The sequence below is a fragment of the Astatotilapia calliptera genome, chromosome 17, assembly GCF_900246225.1.
Source record: "Astatotilapia calliptera chromosome 17, fAstCal1.2, whole genome shotgun sequence".
Classification (NCBI taxonomy): domain Eukaryota; kingdom Metazoa; phylum Chordata; class Actinopteri; order Cichliformes; family Cichlidae; genus Astatotilapia; species Astatotilapia calliptera.
In genome coordinates, this window is record NC_039318.1 from 10485219 (window position 1) to 10510832 (window position 25614).

Below are 25614 nucleotides of genomic sequence, written 5' to 3' on the forward strand. Positions count from 1 at the left end.
TTCTCTAATAGGATCTGTTTTGCTGTTTGAAATGTAAGTGAGTCACACGCCTCATACCACAAATATATGACACCGATAAATCCCACGCAGTTTCACTCTCGGTGCGTGTTTGTGTGTGTGCGTGTTTGTGTGTGTTTCAGGGGAAGGGAGGAGGGCCCTAGACAGACAGCGTGGCTGCATTGTCGCAGCAGCAAGACAACTTGTCCAGTCGACCAGCAGTTTAGCTGGTCATAACATCCTCAGGTTGAGTCCCCGTGACCGGACAGGCAGGTCTGTCTTTACTTACTGTGTGGCTTATAATTCAAAACAAAAGCGAGCTGATTGTCAGTGCGGGGCTGCTGTCACGGATAGCTGGCGCAGAAGCTGACAGACGGATAACAGCCTGCTTTGACCGGCGCCGGGAGCCACCGTTGGGAACCGGAGGGGTTGGCTAGCAGGAAAGCTGGCTAACTGGCATTAGCCGGGGGAAGCCTTTTAGCGCACGAACACGTCGCCGTGTTGACGCCAAGCCATATGGGTAGGTTCTTCCATTAAATTAGCTATATCTGCACCCCTCATTAGACACACGACCCGTTCTTTATGTTGGGAATATATTTTTCCCCAACACGGTTCACTATTAGCTATTAGCTAACGTTAGAAGAAGGGGGCTAACATTAACAATTTCCAGTCTGGCGTACATTAGTCGAATGATAATGTTTGTAGTTCCCCAGAGGCGGAATGGTTATAAACGCTGTTGTCGAGACTGTGTAATTGTTTTATCTATAGCGTGAAACGTTGTAAATAGTTGTCATCTCTGAGCTGTCATTCCCAAACACAGTGTTAGCTAACCTGCTGCTAGGCAGTGTGAATCACTCGAATTGCTGCTGATGCAGGCTGTGTTGTTGTTTGTGTTATGATTTTCTCCTCAAACATTTCAGTGACAACGTGAAGATGGATTGAAACATGAAGGGTGGAACTGCCCCATCGTCCAAATAGGAGGGCGTTTTTCTAAGGTATGTTTCACATTCATCTCCCGGTGTCTCAGTCTTCTGTTCACTGTCCAGCAAAGACGCTTTATATGTAATATAGTCATGTCTCCGGTAACTGATAGTTGAATCGGTAAAGCTCACTCTGTAGACTGAGGAAACTAGATGTCAATCACTGTTTGCCCATAGCTTCCTTTGTTTTGCAGTGTGGTGCAACTGGCCAAACCTAGTGTTAACCACAGGGCTATTGAGCTGATTGTTGTAAAGACCGAGCATATGTTTGATCTTGCCAGCCTGCTGTGGCTAGCCCACACATCTATTGTATAGTTGTGACAGTATTCAAAGCAAGCTTGTGTCTAGGCCAGTGTTTCCCCTTGCCCCACATCCTGTGTTGTGAAGAAGCTTCCTCTTTTGTCCTGAAGTGCTTAGCTGCATCCTGATCAGGGTTACACATCGCAGAACTGCTCAATGGGTGGGTTGTTCTTACTGAGGGTTTTCTATTTTAGCTTGTTTTTGTACATATTCATGGTGCAGTTCTTTGTAAACAGAGTTTGCCGTTTTCCTTTCTTGTAACTAGCAGGCATTTTTTTCTCTCTGTCACAAACCTTAAGTTGGGCAGAGAACTTAGAGCAGCTGTAGCATTACTCCATTCAGGGGGTTTCCCCTGTTTCTACTCTTGCTCCTCTTATTTTATAACTTTGATCATTTTGTCCCTTGAATAAACTAGGGCAAAAGGCGACTGGGTGTTTGCTGTTAGGGCTTCAAGTGTGAAATTGCCTGCCTGTGGAACTCCAGCTTGCTTCATCAGTATAGTGTTGTTATAAATTTACTTGTATGTTTTCAGTTTTTAAGTTAGTCTTAATTTGTTCTTAGTAATTTAATCACACTGGAATTTATTTATTATACTGCATTTGGGACATGCATGGCTCTATTTTAAATTGATATCAAAATTATCTTGTCTTCCTCCACTCACCAGTCATGGTAGATGCCTACCCCTTTCTTAGCCTGGTTCTTCTGGAGGTTTCTTCCTGTTATAAGGGAGTTTTTCCTTCCAACCATTGCCAATTGTCAATGTATTATTGTAGGATTCTTTATCTTACAAGACCCTGCTGTTTGAATTGAATTGAATTTATTCATAGAATTTGGATTTTTTTATTTTATTTTATTGTGTGACTTATATGTTTTGTTTTGTTTTTTTACAGCAGTGCTGGTTTGCAATAGGTGCAAAAACATTAACCTGTCATTTAGCTCTCCAAATTTCCAATTGGTATTATACATTGAAAAAGACAAGGGGTAGTGGGTGAATGTGGTGATAAAGACCTCCACAATTAAACTCTACCTGCATATTATGGATATTTCCTGTGGTGTCCTCCCAACAAGTCAGACCCTCAGTACATTTCCAAAGTTGGGCACCAAAAGGCATCTTGCCAGATGCCTCACTCACTCACTCACTCACTCACTCACTCACTCACTCACTCACTCACTCACTCACTCACACCATGTGATCTAGACCCCAAGAGAAATGCTGCAGGCCCAGGCGCCTATTGTGTAGGGCAGTGGGATGTAATGGCAACATTGGTATTGTAAAATTAGATCAAAGTATTGCCTGATAACTCCAGTCTGATGCTCTTTGTAGCTATCACAGGCTCTATTAGTGTTTAGTGCCATCACATTCCTTAACTAACTGTTCTTTTAGAATAAAATGAGCAGTAACAGCTCCTACCTGCTTGACCAATATATTATTTTTTTTCTCAGTGAAAAAAGTTACTCTTACAACTTTTTCTAAACACTAACTAACTTAACGTTTTACTAAAATTTTTTCAAAAAGTATAATTTTTTTCCATGTAGATAGGTTTTTTGTTTTTTTTTGTTTGTTTTTTTTCCTCTCTTCTTCTACTTTCTTTCCTGGCTCAGAGTGGGTCTGTCTATGCCTGATGTAGTATTTGTGTTGGCTGACATAAGTAGTACTTGTCTACAGTTCACAATGGGTCTCATTCACTAATATGTGCATGGAAATGTTCTTACCCTGCACAAAAAATTAAGGTGCATGCAAAATCACCATCAGATTCATGACACGTGTGCACCGCCAGTTTTGTTCTTACAACTTTGTTTGTGTTAGTGAATCAGATTCATTCCAAATCCACAGGCTTACGCTGCTGCCTGCAATTTGCATACTATCTACATGCTGCTGTGTTTCTCTGTTTATAAAGAAATACGTTTACATTTAAGTGAAGTGGAGAGCAGTGGCAGGGGCAGTGTTGTGCAGTAATAGAGAAACCAAGAAAGGAGATGAAAACTCCCTGTGGCTCGGGTAAATTAAGATAAGTTTGGACATCAGTGTTGATATTAAAAAAAATAATAAAATAAACTTAAAAAAAATAAGAAACTGATGTAGGACATGAGTAGCTGATCTGTTGGCCCAAAATGCAAATCTCACTGCAATGCTTAAAATATAAAATCCAGATTTTCCAGTGTCTGTGGGATGGTAAGAAGAAATTAGACTGTTAGTGGTGACACTCAGCAAATATAGTAATTTAAAATGAATTGTTTGTAATTCTTAATTCTGAATTTTTTGCAAAAGTGTGTAAATAATTCTGTTATTATTATTATAAAGATGAGTTTTTACTTGTTCTAAGACAGCAGATCTTCATAATTTGTGCAAAGTCTGACGCAGTTCTATGTTTTTTATTCTTTATGAATGAATTCAGGTATGAAAATATAGATGAATCTACATGGATCAATTTGCATGAAACATTTATGCAGACAGTTTAGAATTAAAATTTCAACAGCATCCAACTTGTATCTGCCGAGGCAAGGAAGAGCTTTGCATAGAGGAGTCTCAAACACTGTTCTTTTTTCCACCTTCTTTTAATTTGCTTTTGGAAAGACAAAGATGTCAAACTGTGTTTTGGTAGCTTTAACTGAATCTGAATGAATAGGTCAGCACTGGGTCACCTGGCTTTCCTTAGCCATTGACTGAAGAAAACGAAGAGTTTTAAGCACAGATTGACCATTCAAACCTTAAGCTGACCATGGCGAATGTGTGTCTGAGTGGCTTGGGTACAGTTACTATGCGGTCATCAGATTTCCAATCTTATAGTAAGTATTGATGTGGATGTGTTGAAATGCAGGGTGTAGGCATCTTGTTACAGGGTGCTACAATTTGATAATTTGTGAAAGTGGGATAGAAGACAGGCATTGTTATTTTTAGGGTTGTGGAGAAAGTCTTTGGCTGGATTTGATCTCTGCCTTAGAGAATCAAATAGACGCTCAACCCTCCTGGATTCCCAAAAGGATATGGTTGACTTTTGCCTAAAATATTTCAAGTGTGCTCTGAATTTGGAATGTTTTCACAGATTAAACATGCTCTCACACAGCAGTTTCTCATGGTTCTACATGTTTTAGAGGGTTAATTCAAATCTGAATAACTTTGTTAGAACAGGATAGTCAAACAAGAACTTAAAAAAACGAACTTATCAAGAAGGTTATATACCTTTTAAATACAATATAAATAACTTTTTGTCAATGAAGTCTGATGGCTTTGAAGAAGCTGTTATATTATAACAGATATCACAAAGGACTGGTAAGGTTATTGTTGCTGATCCCTTCCATAGTAGTACATTACTTGGTGTCTGTGCTTGTAGTTCTGTCTATTACGTACCCTTTATTGTCTTAATATACTGACTATAGGGATATCTCATATACCTCCACTTCAAAACATATCTAATCTACTAATGGTTTCAGGATAGCAAATGGTAACCCAGGCAGAAGTTTGACTTGCTAACAAATGGACTGAAAATTTTACAAGGTGATGCTCTAAATATAGGAGAGTGCAAGACTAGAACAGTGATCAGGAAATGTGACTGAATCCAAACAAAGGTTGTCTTCATGACATTGCTAAACCAAACAGACAGTAATTGAGTAAAAATGTATTTTCTTGTGAGGGCAGGGTGGAAAACCAATGTGACAGGAATGTTACTCCAAATTAGCTTCATGTATAACAACAGATGTTTAAAGCTGAATAATTTAATATTTTAGATTACTCTTGCTTTGGGTAAAGGCTATATAGAAATTAATTTTTGATAATATGCTTGATGGGTCTTTGTGATCAACTAGTAAGCATTTGTCTATAGTAATGTTATCTGTAAGGTAAATCTCTTTTTAAAAAAACAAACAAACAGTTATGCCGGTAATATACTCTCGACTGACAAACTCTTCCAGTTTTTGCACATGCTGTGTGTGCTGCGCTCACAGAACTAGTTTCAGCCCTGCTTTAATGTGGTTGATCGAACATGTTTGTTCTCTTTAACTCACTGAGCACAGCTGAGCCTAAACCACAGTGACTTGGAAGTAAAGCAGATTGAGCAAGCGGTGCTGGCAACCATTCAAGCAGATGTAGCTCCTGTTGGGCCATAACTCATCAAATTTCATGCATTAAGGTGCTTAATGGAGTGTTTAAAGTCACAATGAACGTGCAATGGGTTACCTTGTGTATGTTGCTCATACGCATTCGAACAAGATTTGCCAGTTGGTTATGTTTTTGACTTGATATATTTCATGAACAAATGCATCATATAAACTGTATTGAAGCACTCTAGTTGTTTTGATTGGTGTCACCATTGCAACTTGAGCTTAACAGAATTTCCTGTTATTTGCACTAATGAGTGTTGCTCTTTTTCAGGTTGCACTCTGCAGCTTATCTGTGTAACTGAGCTGGGAGACAGAGAGAAAGATGCCTCCCAGGCCATCCTCAGGGGAGCTATGGGGCATCCACCTGATGCCCCCCAGGTATGACATGCTGGATTGTTCTGTGAAAAGAAATGAAGTTGCTATCACTGTTGTGCACAGAAGGACTTTATTAGCTCTTTAATTTCCTTTACTGGAAATAAAAAATTAATTGTATGTGTTTGTTTTGTAAATGCCATATCCAATTCCCAAAGAAAGCGTAAGTTGCGCAAAGTAAATCGTAATGCTGAACATGAACATTTTGTAATGATGATGGGCTCTTCTGCAGGATTCTGGTGGACTGCCTTCTGCCCAATGGGATGATTCTGACCCTGGAGTGTCTCCGTGAGGCCACGCTCATCACCATCAAACATGAGCTGTTTAAGGAGGCCCGAAAATATCCTCTCCATCACCTCTTACAGGAAGAGACATCCTACATCTTCGTCAGCGTTACACAGGTGAGAACTCTCACTCAGTTGAATATCTAAACTCTCTAAATCTGTGTTCCAGTTTTGTGAAAATTACAGGGGTAACCCACTTTGTTTTAATTGGATGGTTTTACAAAAAAAATAAACATTCATCTTTGTTCAAGACCTTTAAACACATTTGTGCTTTTCTGAACCATCCATTTTACACCTATAGAGAGACTGCTGGCTACCACAACAGTTCATTGTTAGCTTTCATGAAAAACAATAAACGAAAATGGAATATAGAACGCAACCTCTTGTTTTTTCCGTTCCTACAGGAAGCAGAGCGGGAGGAGTTCTATGATGAAACCCGGAGGCTGTGCGACCTCCGACTCTTTCAGCCTTTCCTCAAGGTCATTGAACCAGTTGGCAACAGAGAGGAAAAGATCCTCAACAGAGAGATTGGTGAGAGTTTCATTTTATTTGTTAAGTAGTGGTTGTGCTCCAACATTGTTATTAAAAATAAATAAATAAATGATAAGTCAATTATATTATAATATAATATATCATATCATACAATATCTTTATATGTGTCTGTTAAGTTAAAAGAAATCTAAGTGTAGCAAAACAGTCAATTTTAAGTGAGTATTTTTTTTCCCGTTTATTACTGATTGTTGATAAACCAAAAAGAGTGTGAAGATGCAACAATCTGTGAATTACTCAGAATTTTGTTAGGAGGCAAGCTAAAAAGATTGTCTGATGACTTTACTAAAACTTTTAAGCCATTTCTTGTTTCTGTTCTGTTAGGTTTCGCGATTGGTATGCCTGTGTGTGAGTTTGACCTTGTGAAGGACTCTGAGGTTCAGGACTTCAGGAGAAACATCCTGAATGTTTGTAAAGACTCTGTGGAGCTGAGAGATGCCAGTGGGCCCCACAGCAGAGCGCTGTATGTTTACCCACCTAATGTAGAGTCAACACAGGAACTTCCCAAACACATCTATAGCAAACTGGACAAAGGTAGGCAAGAACTTTTGTCAATGATCCATATTTTTTTCTTTTATTTTCTCTAGGGAAAAACATTTTGAAAATGCAGGGCTCATATGTGTGTGTGGTTTTTTTGTTTTGTTTTGTTTTTTACGAACATTATATATAAAGAAAACTTTTACATGTGAAATACAAAAAAACAGGAATCTAGTGGGCATTTAAATTTTCTTCATGGTTAATGTAAACTATCCGGTCTAATGATTTATCTATAGCAGTTATTAGGTTTATGTAAGTGGTGTAATGCTATTATATTAGTCATAGTACTCAAATGAATATCCTAACCCTTACGATAGTTAATTTTGTTTTGTTTTTTTGTCAGTGCAATGGAAAAGTGTTTTGATCTATTTTTGTGTCTCTTTTTTTGGTAGGTCAAATTATTGTTGTAATATGGGTGATTGTTTCTCCAAATAATGACAAGCAAAAGTACACACTGAAGATCAACCACGACTGTGTGCCTGAACAGGTAAGATACCTGAGCAGTGTGAATACCAGCCATACAACAGTCCAGTAATAAATAATACTCACCACCTTTAATATCTGCATGTATGGTGCTCTGCAGGTGATTGCAGAGGCCATTCGTAAGAAGACACGAAGCATGCTGCTGTCCCCAGAGCAGCTAAAGATGTGTGTTCAGGAATATCAGGGTAAATACATCCTCAAAGTCTGCGGCTGTGACGAGTACCTGCTGGAAAAGTACCCCATCAGCCAGTACAAGGTAAAAAGGCATACTGCACAGATAAATTTGACACAACAGCTGTGCACACAAACAGCCATGCAATTACATAATCATGAACAGCTGGACTTTCCGATATGTCCAATATTTTTTTTATCTTAACTCACTGTTTGCTGTGTCTCTCGTAGCTATGTCCAAAAAATAGAGTTTATTGAGCAGTTTCTGATGCAAAAACTGCACTTCTGTTGTTTTTTTTTCCTACCCAAATCCTCATTCAGCAAACTTCTATGGGGGAAAAATCCTGGCTGATTGCAGCCACACACACCTACAGGGAGTGCAGAATTATTAGGCAAGTTGTATTTTTGAGGAATAATGTTATTATTGAACAACAACCATGTTCTCAATGAACCCAAAAAACTCATTAATATCAAAGCTGAATGTTTTTGGAAGTAGCTTTTAGTTTGTTGTTAGTTTTAGCTATTTTAGGGGGATATCTGTGTGTGCAGGTGACTATTACTGTGCATAATTATTAGGCAACTTAACAAAAATCAAATATATACCCATTTCAATTATTTATTTTTACCAGTGAAACCAATATAACATCTCCACATTCACAAATATACATTTCTGACATTCAAAAACAAAACAAAAACAAATCAGCGACCAATATAGCCACCTTTCTTTGCAAGGACACTCAAAAGCCTGCCATCCATGGATTCTGTCAGTGTTTTGATCTGTTCACCATCAACATTGCGTGCAGCAGCAACCACAGCCTCCCAGACACTGTTCAGAGAGGTGTACTGTTTTCCCTCCTTGTAAATCTCACATTTGATGATGGACCACAGGTTCTCAATGGGGTTCAGATCAGGTGAACAAGGAGGCCATGTCATTAGTTTTTCTTCTTTTATACCCTTTCTTGCCAGCCACGCTGTGGAGTACTTGGACGCGTGTGATGGAGCATTGTCCTGCATGAAAATCATGTTTTTCTTGAAGGATGCAGACTTCTTCCTGTACCACTGCTTGAAAGGTGTCTTCCAGAAACTGGCAGTAGGACTGGGAGTTGAGCTTGACTCCATCCTCAACCTGAAAAGGCCCCACAAGCTCATCTTTGATGATACCAGCCCAAACCAGTACTCCACCTCCACCTTGCTGGCGTCGGACTGGAGCTCTCTGCCTTTACCAATCCAGCCACGGGCCCATCCATCTGGCCCATCAAGACTCACTCTCATTTCATCAGTCCATAAAACCTTAGAAAAATCAGTCTTGAGATATTTCTTGGCCCAGTCTTGACGTTTCAGCTTGTGTGTCTTGTTCAGTGGTGGTCGTCTTTCAGCCTTTCTTACCTTGGCCATGTCTCTGAGTATTGCACACCTTGTGCTTTTGGGCACTCCAGTGATGTTGCAGCTCTGAAATATGGCCAAACTGGTGGCAAGTGGCATCTTGGCAGCTGCACGCTTGACTTTTCTCAGTTCGTGGGCAGTTATTTTGCGCCTTGGTTTTTCCACACGCTTCTTGCGACCCTGTTGACTATTTTGAATGAAACGCTTGATTGTTCGATGATCACGCTTCAGAAGCTTTGCAATTTTGAGACTGCTGCATCCCTCTGCAAGATATCTCACTATCTTTGACTTTTCTGAGCCTGTCAAGTCCTTCTTTTGACCCATTTTGCCAAAGGAAAGGACGTTGCCTAATAATTATGCACACCTGATATAGGGTGTTGATGTCATTAGACCACACCCCTTCTCATTACAGAGATGCACATCACCTAATATGCTTAATTGGTAGTAGGCTTTCGAGCCTATACAGCTTGGAGTAAGACAACATGCATGAAGAGGATGATGTGGACAAAATACTCATTTGCCTAATAATTCTGCACTCCCTGTAGAGGTGCAACCTGGGCTTTCAGTCAGTGAAATTTGCCCCTATAGGGATGCTGGCAACTTTATCCTGCAGCGATAACACTGTGTGGACTGTGATCATTCGACAGTTTCATGTAAACCTAGAGGAGTTTTTATCAAAAGTTTAATCATTTACAAACATGGTACAAGTGAGTATTGATCTACTTGCATCGTAACTAAGCCACAATAGAATACAGTGATTGACAGACCCATACTGAAACCCTAACACTGAATCAGCCCTGCTGCCTTAAAGGAATAAAAGTAATTTTAATTAAAGAAAAAAAGGTCATGCAGTCCTTTGGGTCAATATTTATCAGTAAATCCATTAAAGATCTTTTTATTCTAAGTATTGTAGATATGTAAAATGTGTCCATTACTTGTAAGAATTCTATTTTATGTCATTTTGCGAGAACACTCTCATAAAAACATGTTTCAGAAACATACCTTCAGAGAAAAGGTGAAAAATCCAGAAACGTGCCATTTTCTTTTTTTCCTTTGCAGTTCCTGGAAAATGACCAGTTGACATCATAGCATCACACCTTGACACTGTGAAACTCTATCTGCTCAGTAGCTCTGTGTAGACTTTCTACTAACTATCCTTCTCTGCGTCATTCCCCGTCTCTGTCTCTCCCTCTAGTATATCCGTAGTTGCATCATGCTGGGCAGGATGCCTAACCTGATGCTAATGGCTAAGGACAGCCTGTACACCCAATTGCCTACAGATAACTTTGTCATGCCATCATATTCCCGACGCATCTCCACGGCAACATCGTATATGAATGGGGAGGCAGCTGCCAAGTCTCTGTGGACCATCAACGGGACTCTACGAATACGAATCCTGTGTGCCACCTATGTTAACGTCAATATACGGGACATAGACAAGGTGGGGCCAGCTCAAGTGTGAGGGCTGACCTTTTTGTTACCAGTCAAGCCACCAAAGAACAGAAGTTACATTTTTGCAGTTGACTTAGCAATTGTTACATAAGTACATGAACTGAAACTAAGAACTGCTTGTGAGTAGTTTCATATGACAGTTTGCAACATCTTACCATTACTTACATCCTGTTAGCAGTCATTGCTGAGATCTGGTGTGAACAGTGATTCTCAATAAAGGGGGAAAGCAGCTCTCATGTGGATTTGTGGAATCCCATTTGTGAATCTATTTAAACTGCCAGATTATTTTTCTTCTTTAACTTTCCTCTTTGATGTATTTTGCTTTCCTTCTCTATTTATAGATATATGTGAGGACAGGCATTTACCATGGAGGTGAACAGATGTGTGACAATGTAAATACACAGAGGGTACCCTGCTCTAATCCCAGGTAATTGTCCAGCCTCTCAGTTCACTATATTGAACCTTAGATGGAAAACCTCAGCAGTTGGTGACAGTCAATTTTCGTGCCAGATAAAGAAAATGAATCCTGCTTTAATTCGCTTTTGTGTTTTACCGAAGTTTCCCTGTAGACAGTCTACACTACTCATTTACATTAAGCAGTTGGAGGCAGGAGGGTAAGTTAACAGTTTAGCTCAGGATAGTAACATTAAACTGCCAGATTATATTACTGTGAATGCTGTGTTGGTCCTCACTCGCTCTCAAAATAAAGAAAATTATTTAGATGAATGTATATTGGAGCCCTTGTGTGTTAAAACAAAGACATCTGACATTTGTTTGTGTAATTAAATTTTGTTGCTTAAAATATACTGTGACCTCAGTGAGAGGTGTGCCATTGTAATGTGTGTGAGCATTTATTTTTCTCTGAGATAGAACCTGGAAATAGTTTGGTAGATCTTAGAGATTTTTTTAAGAACCTTTTTGGAATATAGCTTAAGATGCACCTGAGATTTTATTGTTCATATATATCTGGACTTTTCTAATTGCTTTCATTCTTGCTACAGGTGGAATGAGTGGCTTACGTATGATATGTACATCCCAGACATCCCCCGTGCTGCCAGACTCTGCCTTTCTATCTGCTCTGTCAAGGGCAGAAAGGGAGCCAAGGAGGTAGGAAAGAGCTCCAAAGCTCTGCTTGAGTTCATCATTGAAAGGAAATTGGCTTGCAAAAATAGAAAGTGTCAGTTGGTTGTCATTGTTACGTCTTTTAGTTGGTATTGGTAAAATTGTAAAATTCCATTTTTAGTGAAACTTTAATAACCTGGGTAGTTTAAGGTATTTTTGATGATTACAAATGATTTAAAATAGACAGCAAATCTCTTGCAAGCCCCAAATAAAGGATATGTGTATTCATTTTTAAAATGGTAAATGTCAATAGGCACCTATGTAAATGTATTGGTGTGTGTGTGTGTGTGTGTGTTCATATCTTTGTGGGGACCAAAGTTTACTATATTTGTGGGGACCAAAATCCCACAAGTTTGAAGGCATTTTTGAGACTCAAAATTTGGTTTTACTGTCAGGGTTATAATATGTTTAGAGTAAGTGGCTAGAGAAAGCATTCTCTCAATTAGATGTCCCCACAAGATATAAATACCCGACGTGTGTGTGTGCTTGTGCATCATGAATGAACCTGCTGTGCCCTGTGTGTCAGTTTGTCTGAGTATATGTGTCCACAGTAAATGGACGCTGTGGTATCATTTTTGACTCTGTTTAATTACTAATCAGCCGTGGGCACTGTGGTGGCAAAAAACATCAACAGAAACACAATCGGCTGGAGGGACTTTTCCATTCATATAATAGGTGTAGGCATGTGGTGAAAAGTGCTAGTTATTCTCACTTCACTCACATCAGAGTAACATAATAACAGGAAGTGGTGGATTCCAAATTAGTTTTTTCAAATTTTTGATCAGAAAATCATTTGTGGTGTCTTTCCAAGCTGCAGAATGACCTCTTCTTGATACTTGCAAAGTGGCATTAAAAGTCTTTCTACATGTTGTTTACACCACATGGTGTCTATGTTTACTGTGTGGTATAAAACTGGCATGGGTCTGTTTTTGTGGATGTGGCCAATATACCATACTTGCTGATTTTTCTTTCATCTTTCCGTCTCCTTCTGATGGAAAAATTGAGGGAAGAGCTAGATGTGTGTATCAGTGTGTTTGAAGTGTGTCCCAATGGTGGATAATGTAACACACGCCTGGGGTGAGTCCCGTCTCTTGTTGTGCCAAGTTAAGTTGAGGTCAGGTTAGTGGATGCTTTTTCATGCCCCACCTGAATTAAAGATAAACACTCCTTTTACAGCAGCCCATTGTTCCACAGCTTACTATAAATAGGTGCATTTTGACTGGTTGCTTGCATGTTGTAACTCTATCTGTCACTCTCTTTGTCATCTGGCTCAAATGCTGCCCTGTAGTGAAAATTCACTGTGAAGATCAAGATGTTATCAGAAACGTTTTACTAGCCTTTGTCAGGCCTTTAAAAGGCAGCTTTGATGGGAATGGAATGGTTAAATACATTGTTACTGAATAACAAAGATAATTTAACCACAGTTCCATTAAATTAAGTATCAACCACATTCACTTACATATACTTAACCTTTCAGAGTTAGCAACTGTGGCCATTATTTCATTATAGTTAAGAAGGCAATTTAACAGCATCCACCAAAGAGCATCACTTTAGTCTCTCTAACCAAGAATGAAACCTAACCTTTGGTCTTGGTGCCAAGGAGCCTGCCGAGCCCGTACAGAGTTTCGACAGCATGGATGATAAATTACCAGTTTTAAGGCTCACTGAACCAAGTGTCTTAGTATCCTGTCTCTTGTCTGAACCCCTTTGTGGGCCAAGTTCTCTTACTGTATCATAATTATATTTAGTTTTATGCGAGGTAAACTTTAGTCAGAGTTGTCACGTGTTAAAAATCTCTGTGATTTGAAATAATATGCATGGTATTTGTGTTTGTCTTGTTTCCCAGGAGCATTGTCCACTAGCATGGGGTAATGTCAACTTGTTTGATTATACACACACGCTGGTGGCCAACAAGATGGCTCTGAATCTCTGGCCTGTCCCCCATGGTCTTGAAGACCTCCTGAACCCCATCGGAGTCACTGGGTCGAACCCAAATAAGGTATTTGCGTATAACATCTTGTCAATAAATGTAACAAACAAAACAAATAACCAAGCTGTAACCACAAAATGAGGAATACGAATGTATTTCGTTTTATAAAAAATATTTTTTTAATCTTTATTTTTCCAGGAAACACCATGTCTAGAGCTGGAGTTTGACCACTTTAGTAGTCCTGTCAAATACCCAGACATGAATGCAGTGGAAGATCACGCAAACTGGACCATCTCAAGGGAACTAGGGTTCAACTACAACCTCTCAGGGCAGGTAATATAAGACTGTAAAAAATGTGTTTAGCTAACTTTAAGCCAACACACTTGGTTGCAGATAGGGTCCCCACAGCCTTTATATAAGAAAATGTCTTCCAAACTTATCTCTGTGACCAGCATGAGTCTTGCAGGTGTGAACTCTGTAAAGCAGGTCAGGAATATAAGAACTATTAACCCCATTGTACTTGTTACAGGCAGTTGTGAATTTGCAAAACAGACATATACTTTAGATAAATTAATATTAAATGCAATAAAATATTCACTTTCAGATACACACTGGCAAAACATTTATTTTGCAGCTGGCAGAGTTCAAATATTTGCTTTCTTTTCATATGGCTTATACATAATACTTGTATGTAGATTGAGATATTGAGTCATTTGTTTAAAAGGTCAAAGGTGTGTGCTTTATTGTACTGAGATCCAATGTCTCAGGCCACATTTGGAGGTTGGCTGGGCCACAAATGACTGCAGTGTTGTAGCACAGTATGTCCAAATGTGCCTTAGGTTAAAATGGAGTGAAGCCTGCTCAACAGACCAGGCATGGAAAGACCACCGCTGCCTCATACAGGCCTGACTTTAGCATGTGCCTTTAAATGTTCAAGTAAAATGTTGAAATGAGATCCAATAACATGGATGTGGACATTTTTTTTTTCTAATACTGGGTGTGAATTGACACTCCAGGAGGTGTCTGTTTATGATTGGCTCTCCAAAGAACCCTGTTAATTCCAGGTATGAACAGAGCCTTTGTTATGATCACATGATCCTCACACCATGTAGTATGAGTTGAGCATTCCTCACATTTGATACAAACATCATGAATAACTTAGCACATCACCTCACACTATTCACGTCCGCTCACATGCCACAGTGCAAGCACAGATATGTGCGTTGTGCAAGGTCAGCTCTAAATATAGTTGGGCGTTATTCATGTCTATGTTATGTTGGTGTGCAAAAATGCAGTTTGTTTCCACAAAATAGTGCTGCCTCTAGCAAAACATTTGCATGCATTTAACATTATTGGCAGCACAGACACAATTAGCACAAATTATTTTGACGTCAGTTAGGGTTTTCCACTGTGTGAGGGGTTGGTCATGTCGAGCTGTGCTGTGAACAGCTGTAGTCACAAAGTGCTAATGAAGCCCCACTAAACTGTAAACCCACTGAACTCCAAAGACACACAGAAACATGCGACAAAAAACCCACAGTCCACTCCCCCCCCCCCCTTTAGTTTATTTTGGACATTTATGGAAAAAAATATCACTGCTGACTAGATTAAACTTAATTAATTCAGTTATTTCCAGTACTTTGCAAGGCGCAGTGTAAGTTAATGTCTTTATTTATTATGACGGTGAACATGATGGCGTGTCTTATTTGATTTCTATGTGAGAGAAAACCGTGACTGATGTGTTAAAGTGACAGGTTATTGGAGTTACTGTGCCATGTGAGAAGATGTGAACAGTGTGAGCTCATGTTTTATTCATGATATGCGTGTCAAGTGTAATAGTGCCCGTCTTGTGCTATGTGATGTGACGTTAATATCACTCATCCAGAAAAAGAATGAGTTGTCTGCAGTATTTATTAAGGATGTTTGTTAATGACTGGACGAAGGGCAAAGCCAGTTTCCAACAGATTTTATTCTTGTCTTATGAATGTGATGAAGGAACGAAGGGAAAGCTTTAATTCAGGATTACAGTTCATTGTTGGGGTCGTATAAAAGTCTGAGTCTCCAGATGAATTTACGCTGTATGTGGTTGTGCTGTGTTCCAGCTGCACTCCAACTCTGTCTCAGTGTTTAGTAGAAACATTTCACAGCTAATCTGTCATTTTGCAGCTGTGCCTCTAAAATATTCTGTTACTTTTCAGACTTTTTCTTGTTTTACAAGCATAAAAACACAATCATGGTTCATTTACACATGGAGCCCCAGTGAATATGATACATTTTTGTTGCTTCCTAACTTTTATGTGATCAAAGCATTATCTTGTTTGCTGGTGTTGTTGTGAAGGTATTTTATAACCGCGTTAATAGCTTGTTAATTGCTGCTATCGTGTTGAGTCTAATGTAAAAATGTAGTGTTTGAATGTGTTTTATTTCTGGTATGTTTTAGAGCAATCGAGTGGCCAGAGATCACGCCCTCACAGAGAGTGACACCGAGCAGTTGAGACAGCTGAGTAACAGAGACCCTCTGTCAGAAATCACTGAGCAGGAGAAAGACTTTCTCTGGAGACACAGGTACCCTCTCAACCAGCAAACATGGCACTACGCTGTGTTACTGCATACTTTATTTAGGGCCAATGCTTCCATTGCTATATTTAAATGTAGAGTACTCTAAAGCCCCAACTGGGATCGACTCACCATGGTTTGCCACAATTTTTACAGATTTTCCATTAGGTCAGTTGGTACCAGGTACTAAAATGTGTTGTTGTCACACTGCGTGCAACCAATTAGCTGGTCAGTGGCGTCACTCGATGAGTCATGAGAGTGTCTCATTCATGAAAATCAAAACAGTCATTTTTGAAACCCAGCAACGAGGGAAATGGCTACAAAAAACAACACTGTGGTCCCCGAGTCTGAGAAAAAACCACAGACCGAGCAGCAGGTATATTTTTACCTCGATGTCCACCTTTGTTGTAGCATTCGTCACAGGACTCTCTTCAGTGTTGCTATAACGACAACCACACACATTAGCTGGTACTCAATTGCATTGGAAAACAAGTTGATCCAAGGCGAGTTGTCGCAGCCATGGTGAGTCCTTCTGAGCAGGTACTAATGGAAAAGGGGCATAAATGTAAAACAAAGCTGGTTATGAATGAAACTCCAGTCCAAAGCACAATGTCAATCCTTTTTTTTTTTTTTTAAAACAGGCACTACTGCATGAACATCCCAGAGATCCTTCCCAAGATCCTTCTCGCGGTCAAGTGGAACTCCAGAGATGAAGTAGCACAGGTAATTTCCTGCCACATAATTGTCTATTCCATCTCAGACATAGAATATTCAAGGATGTTTAGTTTATGTACACAGTTAGATTGAAACTGCTTTTGAAACTTGTCAGTTACTTTGTACGAAGCATTTCTTTGCATAATCACCAACTTGTAAAAAAAAAAAAAAAAGCTTTTCATTTAAGTAAGTGTGTTACTAATGAACACATCTTCATCATTCTTGGTTTGCCTGTTTCCAGATGTACTGTCTGTTGAAGGAGTGGCCGTCTATCCGTCCTGAGCAGGCCATGGAGTTGCTGGACTGTAACTATCCAGACCCCATGGTCAGGCACTTTGCTGTACGTTGCCTTGACAAATACCTGACTGATGACAAATTGTCCCAGTACTTGATCCAGCTTGTACAGGTAGGTCCAGTCAAGTGTTGGATCTGTTGAATTTTAAGAACTGATAAATGGAAAAACTGGGTTAAAAAGGAAGACACCAAGTATGTTTGGAATCTCATTACTGGAGTTCCTCCTTTCAGCCTGTGTGTTTTTGTTCATCCTGTTCTTCTTTGCTAAAGACTTTCTGGTCTGTAATGCCTCGGGTTGTATTTGGTGTTCAGTGTACAGAGACCCCGTGGTGGGAAGGCATCAAGGACTGCTTCTTATTCTTTTCTTTCAATCTTTCCTCTCTTCTAGGTTTTAAAATACGAGCAGTATCTTGACAATCCCCTGGCCCGTTTTCTCCTCAAAAAGGCCCTGACCAATCAGAGAATAGGACATTTCTTCTTCTGGCATCTCAAGTGAGTCAGCATTCAGACTACTGTTTGTTTTTGTTACATGTACCTTCCTTTCACTGTATCCCTCCAGAAGGCTTAAAAACTAATCTTTCCTCTCTGCTTCTCTCTCATTTTTCTCGATGTGGCTTTGTTGCAGGTCAGAAATGCACAATAAAACAGTGAGCCAGAGGTTTGGGCTGCTGTTAGAGGCTTACTGCCGTGCTTGTGGCATGTACCTAAAACACCTCAGCAGGCAAGTAGAGGCCATGGAGAAGCTCATAAACCTCACCGACATCCTCAAACAGGAGAAGAAGGATGAGACGCAGAAGGTACTGATTAGGACAACACATGTCAGAGCTGCTTACAGTATAAGGAACATGCTGTGGAACTGGTTCCTCATCTGTGTGCATTTTGGCTTTTTTGTGGTTGTGTACGTGTCTCTCATGCAGGTTCAGATGCGGTTTCTTGTGGAACAGATGAAGAGGCCAGACTACATGGATGCCCTGCAGAACTTTACGTCTCCTCTAAACCCTGCGCATCAACTTGGAAACTTGAGGTCAGAAGCAAGAGATTATTTTGTGTGTGTGTCTGTGTGTGTATCTGTTCAGTAACTTGAATCTTTTTGAATTTGTTTACAGGTTAGATGAATGCAGGATTATGTCGTCAGCAAAGAGGCCTTTGTGGCTGAACTGGGAAAATCCCGACATCATGTCTGAGATGCTCTTTCAGAACAATGAAATCATCTTCAAAAATGGAGATGGTAACGCTGACACACAGAAAAAGTCATTTACACTGACGACACTTTGAGCAACACTACCAAATTTCCATTAATATATTTTGAGAAAATGAGTGGAAAGCTTTTAATGACTGCCTACATTTTTAGCTGTCTCTCGGTCCTCCTCCTTTTGTGATAGCTTTGTGAGAACTGCTCACACTTTGTGGTCTGTTATATGAAGGCTGCAGCATGTTTGGACGACCCTGTCCTTAATGTTGCTGATTAGAGCATGCAGAGTTTCTTGGCGAGCTTTGTCTATTATAATTGGAATAATTGATCCTTATATTGTGTACTTGTTTCATTTGTAGGTATCCACGGATGCAATTAACTGTCTCTATTGTGTGTATGTGTGCGTGTGTGCATCTGTGTTGTAGACTTGCGCCAGGACATGCTGACATTGCAGATTATTAAGATCATGGAGAACATTTGGCAGAATCAGGGACTGGACCTACGGTACTACTTTCTTTCTCTCCTGTTATTGGTGTGTGTGTGTGTGTGTGTGTGTGTGTGTGTGTGTGTGTGTGTGTGTGTGTGTGTGTGTGTGTGTGTGTGTGTGTGTGTGTGTGTGTGTGTGTGTGTGTGTGTGTGTGTGTGTGTGTGTGTGTGTGTGTGTGTGTGTGTGAGAGAGAGATCCTTGTGACCGTGCATTTGGCTAAGAAGAAAATGTGTTTTGTCTTCAGGATGTTGCCCTATGGCTGCTTGTCATTAGGAGATTGCGTGGGTCTCATTGAGGTGGTTCGCAACTCCCACACCATCATGCAGATTCAGTGTAAAGGAGGCTTGAAAGGGGCACTGCAGTTCAACTCGAATACTCTGCATCAGTGGCTCAAGGACAAGAACAAGGGCGAGATGTGAGTTTTGTCCTGATACTTTGTGCAACGTCTCCGTTTGGCACTAGTGAGCAGTGTCAGATAGAGAACTTTTAGTTTGTGGATGGACATTCTTTGATTTGATTTTAGCCATGTACTAATTTGTAATTTCTCTTTAAAAATCCAAGTTAATTGTGTGTTTGTGTGCTTTTGCAGGTATGACATGGCTGTAGATCTGTTCACAAGGTCTTGTGCTGGCTACTGTGTAGCTACATTTATCCTTGGGATAGGAGACAGGCACAACAGCAACATTATGGTCAAAGATGATGGACAGGTGACTTGAATTTGCACACATACGCAGCAGGGCTGGGCGAAATATTTTAACAATATATATGTCGAGAGAGACAAATATGTTAGGAAAGGCATCCTGGTATGTTTTAATATCCATATTAAGCGGGTCTTGTCTAGCATTCCTTGTCTGGAGGGGAAGAGAGACGTGGTTTTAATGTTATTTGAACCAGGTCTTTCTTTCCTTTTTGGGGACACAATACTTTAAGTCTGATTTCAGTAACTTGGCATCCGTTTTAACAGTGGCTGCAGCTTTGTGCAGCTGCTGTGTGGCTCTCTGGTAACTCTCACAAACTCAACAAAGAGTTCCTCATTTTCCAGAACAGGGGCTGGCATGGCCACTTTCCTTAATGCTAGAGTTACACTGGAGACAAACAGTTGTTGGAAACAGTGGAACAATCAGAGTTCTTGGTCTGTGAGCAATGAACTTGCCACTGTCAGTCAAAGCGACTTTGGTTCATCAAGCTGGTCATAAACCAGCAATATGATGGTATCAGACCATTAACAGTTAATACAGCCTGTGATAAATCGTAAAAATCGCTAACTTGGTGCTGGATTTAACCTCAGAGGAAGTTTACTTGTTAGTTACTGACTTTCTCTGTTGGTCTTTATTTGTTCTTCTTCAGTTATTTCATATAGATTTTGGCCATTTCCTGGATCATAAGAAAAAGAAGTTTGGCTACAAAAGAGAGCGAGTGCCCTTTGTTCTGACACAAGACTTTCTCATCGTCATCAGCAAAGGATCCCAGGAGTGCGCAAAGACCAAAGAGTTTGAAAGGTACTCCAGTAATGTGTTTGTGTGTATGTTGTCTGGTCACTTCCTCAGTACCACACGATTGTATAAGAAGATTCACTTTTGTTAATCAAAGTCTACAATCACTTTAGGTTTCAGGAGATGTGTTATAAAGCCTACCTAGCCATCAGGCAGCACGCCAACCTCTTCATCAACCTGTTCTCCATGATGCTCGGCTCTGGCATGCCTGAGCTGCAGTCATTTGACGACATTGCCTACATTAGAAAGACGCTGGCACTGGAGAAAACAGAGCAGGTAAACGTGGCCATTCTCTAACAGTGTTTTGTTCTTTTAAAATCTTTTCAGCCCCACATTTGGCTTTCTTAAACTTCTGAATATGTGTTTTGGGTGGTTTGTTTTCTAATCTTTTATCTTGTATTGTTTTTCTTCACGCTGCAGGAGGCACTGGACTATTTCATGAAGCAGATGAATGATGCTCACCATGGAGGGTGGACCACCAAGATGGACTGGATATTCCACACAATTAGACAGCATGCACTAAACTGATGCTGCAGACAAACCCAATCCACCAGTCCCAGCATGGAGTACTTCACGCAGACGAGTCTTTCAAGGCTCTTCTCGTTTACAGCAGATATCACAAATGGCTCCCTGAGGATGGATGCTTGCAGCTTGATCTGTTTTTTCTTTACAGCATTTTTCTTTTTCTAAACGAGGTTCTTGTGTTTCTGTGGGTTTTTTGGGGGGGTTTTGTTTTTTGTTTGGTCTTGATGATGCCGTCCGAGTATCCGCTGCCTGTTTCAGGGTCTACATGGGAGCATTTTCCTGTTGCTGTGGAGGTGTACCCACCATGGCTATTATGCTTCCTCTGTATTTTTTTTTTAAACCACAACAGGAACAAACTGGCCAACCAAGGAAAATCTTATCCTTTTACTCCATTGCTCAGTGATAAAAACCAAAACTCGGAAAACTCAGTGTAAAGATGACATTTTTGCCAAGGTATAAATGTAGCCACACAGTTCAACCTGCTGCCCCCTCTGCTGTATTAGTGCTGCACACTTTCTCCACCTAGAATGGAGGTTGTTTTTTTTTTTTAATCTTGTCACCCCTGTCATTAGGAGCTAGTTGGCACAAGAAATAGTCTAAATTAGCTGCGGTTTGTTGTACAGTACGGGATAACTGGTGCACGGGAGCCTTTATGATGTCTTCCCCCATCTTTGTGGTGAAGTCGCCCCTTCGCAGATGATTTGGAGTTGTCTCTCCTTCCTTTGAACTCCTTGTGTGGAAACGTCAAGGTTGCAAATCTGCAGGAGAGTCTTTGAGTTGTTTTGCACAGATCTGTAGGCCTCCACCCTCCACTCCAAACAGCCTCATTGAGTCAGCACTTCACCCCAGAGATGGTGGTGCAGCTTTAGACTCTTGCATAAACTTCAGGGTGATGATGCCTTTCCATCAAAAAAACAGCACTTAGAGAATAATATACAGATTTATTATGACTTTTTAAATTTATTTATGTACCTAGTTTCTTTCAGTTTCAGCAAAAGGCAAAACCTGAACTTGACTCTTCAGAAACACGGTTTTGTTTTGTTTTTTCATTGTGTGTGTGCGTGTGTGTGCGTGTATCTGTAAATATAATTGAGGTTGAAGCATCTGTGTTACATGTTTGCAGCTTCACACTACCACCAGTGCTACCGCTTACCCCTGTTACTTTACCCCTCAATTTTCAATTTTTTTATATTCACAAAGTAAGACTGATGTTGTTGTTTTGGGGGGTTTTAAGCTTTTTTTTCCTTATATTTAACATCTAATTTGGCCTTACCCGATTCGTTGTGGCTAGTTTACAGCCCTACTTGGGATAATTTGTTAAATGATGCAAAATGGAAAGCGTTAAAGTGCCAATATCACATTTGAAAAATGGGACCTATATTAAGCCTCTGGCTGTTTGTTTGTTTGTTTGTTTGTTTTGTTTTGTTTTGTTTTGTTTTGTTTTGTTTTGTTTTTTGGCAAGCAGAGGCCCTGGGGAATGTCAAGTCTTCCTCTTGATTAAAAGCCTTGGCATCACAGCACAACACTGCACACTGTTGAGCCCTACAAACTCTGCCTAAGCAAACCCTGACAGCACTAAGTCAAAAAGCATGGCAGGCTTAGCGAATGATTTGACCGCCTTAGCGGTCCTTTTGACCTTGTTAGACTGGCGGGTCTTGACACATCTCTCATTAGAAAGTTGCTAAAATGTTGAAGTATATTTTAAATTGTGTTTTTGAAACATTTGATTTGAGGCTTGCAGTCTTTTGCCAAGTGGAGACACTGAATTATGTTGGTCTTGTATTTTTGTTTTTTGGTTGTTTGGGGATTGTTTTGTGTTTTTTACATTTGAAAATCACATTGAAATAGTAGCATGAGTGTCTCGAGGGGGAGGTTAGTTAGTTATGAGATGAAGTCCTCAGAAATTCAGCTGGAAGCCTCTGAAAGTGGGCGCTGGCTCAGCAGATATTGGATCATTTATCCAGGTGGCAGAAAATGTATTGAAAGATGAAAAATTTAAACAGATTGTTTGCACTTTGGGGCAGCTTGGGGTCATGTGATTGGCACAATGAATATTCATATTAATGCTCAGTTTGTGTGTACAACCCAAGACGTGAAAAAAAGGTATAAAACCGTTTTGGGTTGGGGGGGGTTGGGTGGGGGGCCTATGAGATACGAAGAAGAGTTAGCAGTGTTACATGAAGCAGCTTGGAAACTGTTGTTCCATAGTGTCTTTTGGGCAGGCCGTAGTTGGTGGAACTCGCAGTGTGCTCTGCTAAGGAGAGAATGTAGTATTTTACAAGAAATGGAGCCTCTCACGGTGCATGTAGGAAAGACACTAGGACACTACAGTATGAGACCCGGCGTGTCTGTGGGGAAACAGTCTGCACTTTGCCGCTTCAACTGCTGATTGTATAGAAAAGCCAAAGTTGTGTTCTGTCGCGATGCGGCGCGCGCACGTGCGTCACATCATTGCAGCATTAATGGCTAGAATGTATTCAGTCGCTAACATTGATGACTCATCTTTTTGCATCAGTAACGTGTTTCTGTCCCTACACAGCAAGTCATCAGCACAGAACGCATTCCTTTGTTTTCTCTACGTGCCAAATCGGACAGTATCGCTGATGTCTGCAAAAGCTGATGCTTGAACAGTGTCATGCAGTGAGGCATATTACAGACTTTTACAATTTAAAAAAAACAAACAAAAATACAAAAAATATTGTGGTATGCACTTAAAGAAAAACTCTAGTTCTCAATGCCTTTTTGTCCAGAAGGACTCTATAAGAAGAACGTTAGCCTAGTATGCATGCAGCATAACCAGTATGTATGTAAGATGTACATTTTGAAGCAGCATTAAGCAGTATGTATGTACAGTTACAGTCTAGCCTTTTTTCTATGGTAGGCTTCATGTGTAGTGTTCTCTTTAATATCCATGTACTCTCCAAACAAAGTGTGCGAGCGTGTGCGTGCTCCGTTCTGTACAGGTTGCAGAGCTTCATTGGCGGGCTCCAATGAAAACCCTACACACTGTGTGTATGTACATGTTCTGCCTCTGTGTGATGACACTAGCAGCAAAGGTGTCTTTAAATGTTTTATAAATCATTTTCTCTCCTGGCTGGTTTGTGCCAGAGAAGAAAAACAAACAGACACACAAAAATGCTGTTTTTTTGCATCATTTGCAAGGAAACATAAATGAGGGTAAACTTAGATTTTTTTTTTTTTTCTTTTTCATAAATTAGTCGTTTTACTTGAAGCACCATGAATCGAAACCACAGCTGTATTTTGTCAGTTTAGATTTGAGGTGTAAGGGGTCTGTGTGTGTTGTACCGATTGCTGAAGCATTGGGTACAGGTTGCCTGTTTGACACCCTCAGTAAATGTTAGTGATGCCCAGAAATGCATTTTCAGCTAATGAAGAACTAAAGTTGCGCTTGAGTTCAAATTTTCTGAGATCAGGTGGCAGCTTTGACGTCACAGGGGAAAACGTAGGGGGAAATGTGGGCGTCTTCTTTAGACCATGCTCGTTTAAAACGTCTTCTAATCCCACAGCTTTGGTGCTGAAGTGGTGCAGTAACTGTTGCCCTACCATTTTCTCCCTGAACCGATTTTTTTTTTTTTTCTATCCTTTTAACCATCACATGGCTCAGCACAGGTTCAGATTTACAAATCATGCCATCACAGGATCTGATTTCTCTCCATTTGTTTCAGTTTAACTGTATGATTGGGTTATGTGCAGGGGACAGAGTATCACAAAGATACATCTCTGTTGTTTTGCAATCTTGCAGAGTCAGCTGACGTCAGAGATGACTGTTGGTTGTCTTTAAACCCCCTATGTGTCCAAAGAACCGAGAGCGGAGGGAAAATGGTTCACTGTGACCATAACAACACAAACACCAAGCGAATGTAAAAGTCTGCAGCCTCTGTGAAGACTATAGTGTGCTGCCTCTAGTCTGAGGTGTCTCTGTTACTGTTCCTATTTGTTTACCTGGTGTTCATGTTATTGTGTCCACCATCTTTTTAATTGTATGGAACCCGATATTTAGAAATGAAGCAACGACGGTCCCTCTCTCTCTCGGTGAATTGAACAGATGTGGAAGGGTTTGAACACTTAGACTTGCAGGGAATAAAAATATGGACAAAATATGTGAAATATTGATCATTTATATTCAATTTGGAGGTTCGGAAGTGTCTCAGACTCTCACACATGGCTACATGCTCTGTGGTTTCATTTTAATACTTTTTTCTTTGTTTTTTGGTATGCAGTACTAATATTTCCATAACATACCATGTTGTCAGAACTCTAGCCTATACTATGAATGAATGTACGCCGGGCCAATGTATTGTTACTCACAGCCTACCTGCATGATATTGGGTGAAGCTGAATACTCTTCCTGCTGCATTTTGTTTTCCTTTTTTTTTTATATTGTAGTCTAATAGGCAGCCATACAGACATTTATAAATGAATGCCTTAAGTTTGCTAGTTTCTAGGACAAGTTTGCCCTCACAGTAACCTGCTTTTTTATTTATAAATGTATGTTGTGTTTTGTTTTTGGGTCACTGGTCGAGGAGTAAAGGTTTGTACCCCGACTGACTGACTTACTGACTGACCGACTGACTGACTCATCATCTGAGTGTTCTGTGAAGATGTACAAATAAATTTGTTAAAGATTGACCCAGCTGTGTTTGCTCTGGCACTACAAACCTTGCAAAACATGAA

At 40.1% G+C, this 25614-nt stretch overlaps 1 protein-coding gene across 1 annotated transcript; it reads left to right on the top strand.

Annotated features, from left to right (window-relative positions):
* Window positions 1-126: 126 nt before the first annotated feature.
* LOC113008803 (phosphatidylinositol 4,5-bisphosphate 3-kinase catalytic subunit alpha isoform-like) lies at window positions 127-25569 on the top strand. Its single transcript, XM_026146589.1, has 26 exons — window positions 127-517; window positions 918-992; window positions 5647-5753; window positions 5980-6148; window positions 6436-6562; window positions 6905-7114; window positions 7510-7604; window positions 7701-7856; window positions 10350-10595; window positions 10948-11033; window positions 11608-11713; window positions 13575-13727; window positions 13857-13991; window positions 16099-16223; window positions 16856-16937; window positions 17170-17334; window positions 17611-17714; window positions 17848-18019; window positions 18140-18246; window positions 18329-18450; window positions 18840-18918; window positions 19146-19316; window positions 19491-19608; window positions 20249-20400; window positions 20508-20670; window positions 20815-25569. Exons 3-26 carry the CDS (start codon window positions 5698-5700, stop codon window positions 20920-20922), a joined length of 3207 nt encoding a protein of 1068 aa, XP_026002374.1. The 5' UTR covers window positions 127-517; window positions 918-992; window positions 5647-5697; the 3' UTR covers window positions 20923-25569.
* The last annotated feature ends 45 nt before the right edge of the window (window positions 25570-25614 follow it).

Coding starts and splice junctions, on each gene's coding strand:
- LOC113008803 (XM_026146589.1), top strand. CDS start 5,698: ATGCCTCCCAGGCCATCCTCAGGGGAGCTATGGGGCATCCACCTGATG. Junction 6,563..6,904: donor GATCCTCAACAGAGAGATTG/GTGAGAGTTTCA, acceptor CTGTTCTGTTAG/GTTTCGCGATTGGTATGCCT. Junction 13,728..13,856: donor CTGGGTCGAACCCAAATAAG/GTATTTGCGTAT, acceptor TTATTTTTCCAG/GAAACACCATGTCTAGAGCT.